Below are 6954 nucleotides of genomic sequence, written 5' to 3'. Positions count from 1 at the left end.
ATAAAACTGAAAGTGAAATACAGCATTAGGTTTCCTTTAGACCCATTTACTTATACATATATAGTCAGTATGCTAACTCCAAGTGCTTATTTAGTCCTCATATAAATCATCGTAGGCGAAACGCTTGAAGAGTGTCTGCAATATACTCTTCACCACCTCAGCAATGGCCACGTGTACGGAGGGTTGCAGCTCAGTCCAAACCTCATTCCAGTTTTGATTCAAAAACTCATTCAGATTGCTACCGAGCGCTGGATCGCCGTTAAACAGATTTGTCAGCTTGATACTCATTCTAAGAGTTAAATATGAATAMAAATTATTTTAATTGCTTATGAACACGAATTAATATTTTTGCTATTACCTGTTTGGTTCCACCAACACTTTCAGTTTGTCCACGCTAAGGTATGTCTTGCCATCCCTGGGATGAAGTGCTGGCTTGAATTTTACGGAGAATTTGGGGTTGTGCAGCACAATATCGGCGTCACCGTCACCTTTGATGGGCAAAATCAATATGCGTCCGTCAGCGACATATTTACCACGCAGCGCGATTTTTGGGAAYGAACCGTACATTTCAAATTTGCTTGTGGCAGGATCGCGTTCGAAACCACTGTAAAATATAAAGACATGAAAATGATGAATTCTTGTGAAATAAATATTTAAAAATCGAGAAAATGGAACACAATAAGGAACTGAATACTTAAGTATTAAGTATTTATTCATGTGTTTTTTTCCATCTATCGTTTCACACAGTTCAGCAGCCAAGTGGAATGAAAAAAATCTTATTCTCGGCTTCAACGAAACTATAACATCTTTCACAGGAGTACGGTTTGCCTCAAAGAGAAAACGTTTCGATAGTATTTTYGAAGCACTTTGTKTGATATAAACAACCGWCAAGTCTAAYTAAGGTTATTTAAAAAAATATRTTTTTGATGAAAGCCTTTATCTTAATTTTGATCGATCGGTTTAAATGGCAGCTATATACTATTATATTGGGCCGCTAATATGTAGCGGACAGTTTAGTGAAAAGAGGAGTTCCGTAAAGAAAATGATGTACACAAAAAGTCAAATATATATCTAAAAGAAACAATCAACTCAGTAACTGACAAGCAGAATATATTCGGTTTAGGAATGCTCAAATTCGGAGCAATATGCAACAGACGATCTACTATAAGAAGTAGAAATACCAAAGACGGTCTTGATGAATATTCCACTGATTTATATGAAAATGATGGGAAAAAATTGCTAGAAAGCCAAATGTGACAACGAAAGCAAGTTAAATCTAAATTGATTCACTTTTAAGAACTGGTTAGGCAGTGTTTCCAATCCGGTAATGTCTGTAATTCGCTCGATATTCACACGCGTCAAAACTTGGATAGGGCCTATGGGTATTTTCAAAAGCTCTATAAGGCAATGTTTTTATTACAATCTCAGAAATTTTTACCTAGGTATAATTTTTACCGTTATGTTGGCCAACAGCTTACTCAGCGGGAAGAATATCCCTTAACCACTCAATGCTAATAGATACTTTAATCTACTCTGTAAAGTATTAATTTATGCTATATGTACGGTGCTAGCAGTAGCGGTGAAGTAATATCCTCTCTGCGTTATAGAGATCAAARAGAGAGGAAGGRTTTTTCAATTATTGTTTTAAAGAGTCACAAGAACAATAWTTAAGGGAAGAAAACTATAAAAAAAAACTRTAAAATAAAAAATARCAAGTAAGGAAGGGCTAAGTTCGGGTGTCACCGAACATTTTATACTCTCGCATGATAAAGTGATAATCGAGATTTCAGGCGTGGTTGTGAACCGATTTCACCCATATTTGGTACATGTCATCAGGGTGTTAAGAAAATATTATATACCGAATTTCATTGAAGTCGGTTGAGTACTTCCTGAGATATGGTTTTTGGTCCATAAGTGGGGGACGCCACGCCCATTTTCAACTTTTAAAAAGCCTGCGTGCAGCTTCTTACTGATATTTCTTTTGTAAAATTTAGTGTTTCTGACGTTTTTTGTTAGTTGGTTAACGCACTTTTAGTGATTTTCAACATAACCTTTGTATGGGAGGTGAGCGTAGTTATTATCCGATTTCTTCGCCTCAAAAAACGACTTTGTACAGTTTGGTTGACATAGCTATAGTAGTTTCCGAGATATGTAAAAAAACTTTGTAGGGTGCGGGCCACGCCCACTTTTCCCAAAAAATTACGTCCAAATATGCCCCTCCCTAATGCGATCCTTAGTTATGACACTTAATAAGTTTTCGGTTTCCGCCATTTTTAGGGCGTGGGACTGAGCCGATTTTGCCCATCTTCGAACTTAAACTTCTTATGGAGCCAAGAAATACGTGTACCAAGTTTCCTCATGATATCTCAATTTTTACTCAAGTTACATCTTGCACGGACGGACGGACAGACATCCGGATTTCAACTCTACTCGTCACCCTGATACTTTTGGTATATATAACAATATATCTGACTCTTTTAGTTTTAGGACTTACAAACAAACGTTATGTGAACAAAACTATAATACTCTCTTTGGCAACTTTGTTGCGAGAGTATAAAAATAAAYAAGAGGATATTGATATAACTTATTAAAATAAAGTTTATAAAAATACAGTTTTGACTAAAATAATAAAGCAAATACAAATTATATATAGTTTTATTAATAACTAAACTCGTTGCCTCCGTTTGGCCTTGCAAAAATGTCTTCGTTATAGCTCTAACAGAGCGGGATGGCAATTATAATAGTTTTTGTTGTTGTCGTTAAACTTTTCCAAAAATATTCGCTCATGCCCATAAAATTCAGTAAAAGAAAAAATATGAAGCAAAAAAAGTGAATACTGTATACTCAAAATACATGTGAAAATGTCAAATATGTGTACATATGTATGTATGTATGTATGTGCGTTGACAAACAGCAAAAAATCAGTTAGCAAAGAAATCAATGYTAAATAAAACACCACATGAGGTTAATGAACCGCGCATGGATAAATTCAAAGCGAAGAAGAATTTTTGAATAAAAACAATTTATGCAAATAGATTTTTGCAGCATTATGTATATACATATAATTCAATTAAAYGGCAATGAATTCGATCTACAAAGTTGGAGAATTCTGGTGGCAATTTTTTATCCACAATTGAAATTCTGAGGGACTTTATGCAAATATGAACATTTGCAAAAAAGTAAAATATTCTCTGATTTCTAAATAAGCGCCGTAGACTTTGAACCTACGGCAACTAAATAGTGGTTACACTAGTATTCTAACAAACAGCATTAAGAAGATTTCAGAACTTAATGTCCATGTAACCACGATATGGCATGTATGCGAATTATTATTATTAGTTGATGTAATTGTATTCTTAWATTTCTTATTTACGTAAACATTAGGGTATTTAGTTGCTATAAGATACTTTCGAAAATGTATGGTAGTTATGGCACATTTTTAACTTTTTTGGAAATACAAATAATACAAAATACAAAAGCAACAACAWCAATTCGGTTATTTCTTTTCGTGCTCAGCTTCGTGATCTAAAGAATAAGCGACTCCAAAATTATTTCATTAAGATTATTCAAACAATTACTATCGAAATCAATAATACACTGAATAGACCATTACTTTCAACTTCTATGAAATTTTATCTGAGTTGAGCGTTATTTTGCCAATCGGTTTAATACAATACTAGCATATCACTCCATTTGCCATGCTACGTGGAGGAAGAGGATATAAACGATGAGTTGTGAACATCGAACTTTTCTCCGATCTCCCGCCCTCTCTTCTCTACTGCCGTAAAAAAAAAAATAAAGGAACATGTAGGTTTTGCGTACTTCATGAATTATTTGTGATCAATAGAAATAACAATTTAAATTATTTAAAATTTATAAAAATTGCTTAAGTTTGGTAATGTATCTTGATTGATACTCGCTTGGTTATTCAATAGATTTCCGCTATACATGAATGTTGAAATAATTGAAAACATTTGCTTATGATGATTTCCCATTAAAAACTTATGCGATTTCGGAGCTGTTTTTGACATAAAAAAGCTTTATTMTGCAAAATCTTGGAGATGGCAGCAAAATCAGAAGAATCCTACCCAAGGTAGGATTAGAAACTCGGTAATTTATATGCATAGTTCTGCTGTTTTACTGCCCAAATAGTATAATAAGCCCGATTACATTTCATTTTACTCTTCCACCCAGTTAAATAATAGTCTTCATTATTTAAAGTAAAGCCAAAGGCAAAACTTCGTAATTTGTTTCGAGTTGATATTGAATTGTTTCGAACATAGTCACGCAGAGTGTGCTGAACAAAGCGGAAGAACACTTTTGGCGCACAAGTACACCGCGTACGAAATTTCAATGAGGCCTCCAAATAAAATATTTTGACGCCGCTCATACATACAAATTGAGTTTGTACTTTAACAAATTATTGAAAAAAAAAAATATCAAAAAATCAACTCACACAGAACGATCAAATTTKACGGCGGACAATCCCTCAACATGCACATCACGGAAATTCAATTTCAAATTCAGCGAACCGGTGCGGCCATCCGAAATGTCGAATCGCTTCACAATGAAAGGTTCAATGATTGGAAAGCCCGCCGATGGGTAGCCGGTGCGCGCATACTGATGCACCAAATTCGCCGATGTGCGCGTTATGCAGTCTGTGTCGCCTGCGCGGCAGCGCGGTATGTCAGCGGCTAAAAGTGAAAACAACAAAATACAAACAAACATACATGAGTATAAAGCGAAATGTTGTGGCAAACATAACTGCAATTATAAATCAAATGTGCCGCGGAGGCTGCAAGAATGTAGTCAATGTCGCAGAAAATAAAAACAATAATAACAAAATATGTAGCTGGTGAAAGGGAACTTACGAAAATTGCTGCCAGCCGCCGAGATGAGCAACAGGCAGTTGCTGATGACGGTCGCAAGGACCAAACATTGTTGCGCAGTGCACATTTTATTTATTTATGGATTTTCTGACAATCGGTTGCTGCCTGACAACAAACGCTCGCGTTGCCGATTTGATATGCGCACTAAATAAGTTGGGTTGAATCACTTAGCTGCTGCGCGCACTCGATTTAGGTAGACGCGGCGCACAAAATAAAAGACTTTAGCGACGAACTTGCTGATTTATTATAGGCGCGTTTGTATGTAAGGAAGCGATCCTGTGTGTATTTTTGGCTGAACTCGCTACGCGACCGTTTTTATCGTGAGCTGCTCGTTGAAAAGAATACAAATTTATTTCTTCTTGTTTATTTTGAATTTCCTATAAACSAAAAATKGCATTGCCTAACKRCCACTGTATTGTTGCTAYAATTAATTTTTCAAATTTAGTTAACTCATCAATAGCCACTGCGTTAAATTGGCGTTACGTAGCGGCCTTCCRCGGCACGGTCGCGCACTCGTGTTGTGTTCAGCAAAAATTCGCGTTGGAATAAGTTTTTGCGAACGCTTGGCCGAGTTCAATGCTAAACTGTAAAACAGTTCTGGACAAACGCAGGCATTTATAATCTTTTTTCGGTGGCTTCGCGCGGCCACAAAGCCTTTGCGCTTTTGTTTCATTACTGCTTGTACGTTAGTGTGTGTGTGCGCATATGTGTGTATTTTTAGACTCGCTGTWATTATTATTGTTGTTCTTAACGTTCGTTTGTGGTATTTACTTTTAAGTTGCCTATTCAACGATTCTACGATGCCAATAGCAATTTGCAAGCGCTGGCTATAATCACTCACAACCAAGCTTATGCAAGCACTCACTCACGTGAATATAGTTACATACATATATACAGTTAATATCAGCTAAGTTTGTTRTTTGTGTGCGTAAAATTGTTCATCCAAATGACTAAACGGACAGTTTGACTATACTTCCATACATTCTGTCCGTCCGTACGTCTATCCAGCGCGTTGACGCCAATGGCAGACGTCAGCTGTATGCGCGCCGATGTGCGCTCGTCTTCGCAATACTATCCGTGTTCAAAATCGTAAATAATTAGTATTATTAACAGGTCTAGAAACGCACAAAAAATTGTATAAATTTTTAATTGGCCCCTATMAAGTTTTTGTTTTCACTAGAGTGTGTTTTGCTCCTTTGTTTCGTCATCGTTGAAATCGTCTTACATATGGCAACAACAAACTACATACATACACACTTTCTTTGTAACTTCATCGTCCATACCAAAGTATTTAGCARGAGTACGCGCGTAATGCTGATTTTAGCGCAGAGATATTTCTGAAGGTACACATATGTGTGTGTGTGTGTTTGTGTGCTATTATTGGCTTTAAGCTGCGGCTCCTACCAATGCTATTATTTTGCCCCTTCGGCTCCACAACTACTCATTACGCTCCACTTGCGCGCGCATATTTASTAATGTGATTATATTCCTTTAGCGAAATTACTTATAGAAAATGGTAAGCAGAAACGTCTGAAAAAGAAAATAATAACGCTTTGTCTGCTAAAGAGTTTTATGGACTTTGTTCTTTTTGTATTTGCCTTTTGTTCTTCCAGATAAAATTCCTTTCCATTTCAAGGTCAAATTAATTAATTTTTAGCACAACTTTAACCCACATTATTAGTAGCGATATACGAGTGTACCGACAATATAAAGCGGAGATTTATTACACTGTTCTAAATTATTCCGCGAATATGAGATCTGATAAGGAACAACTCATTAAAGGCCAGTTTTTTCCTGTATTTTCCAGATTTTATAGGAGGCAGTTATTATACATAACTGAGTCTGTTGTGTGCGCGACAATCACCCGACGGATTGCGAGTTCAAATTTAATCTGCTTGCTGAGTTTTAATTTAGTACTCATTCTGTACGGCAGATTAATATTATTATTCATGTTTATTAATTAGAAACGTACGTATATACGTTACGTAGATAACATATTTTGACTTGGTATCAAACCTGAATGAAAGCGCGGAATCCTACATCTAAAAAATTATCTCATGGTTTT

General features: G+C 35.9%; 1 protein-coding gene across 1 annotated transcript; it reads right to left on the bottom strand.

Annotated features, from left to right (window-relative positions):
• Positions 1 to 25: 25 nt before the first annotated feature.
• Positions 26 to 5495, bottom strand: LOC108969485 (protein takeout). Its single transcript, XM_018934236.1, has 4 exons — positions 4872 to 5495; positions 4457 to 4694; positions 359 to 604; positions 26 to 289 (listed from the first exon to the last, which is right to left on the bottom strand). The coding sequence occupies exons 1-4, from the start codon at positions 4954 to 4956 to the stop codon at positions 91 to 93; spliced, it is 768 nt and encodes a 255-aa protein (XP_018789781.1). The 5' UTR covers positions 4957 to 5495; the 3' UTR covers positions 26 to 90.
• Between the last annotated feature and the right edge of the window lie 1459 nt (positions 5496 to 6954).

The sequence above is a fragment of the Bactrocera latifrons genome, unplaced genomic scaffold (genome assembly GCF_001853355.1).
Source record: "Bactrocera latifrons isolate USDA-ARS-PBARC rearing strain unplaced genomic scaffold, ASM185335v1 scaffold_253, whole genome shotgun sequence".
In the NCBI taxonomy this organism is placed as follows: domain Eukaryota; kingdom Metazoa; phylum Arthropoda; class Insecta; order Diptera; family Tephritidae; genus Bactrocera; species Bactrocera latifrons.
This window is presented reverse-complemented; position numbering and strand designations above follow the sequence as displayed.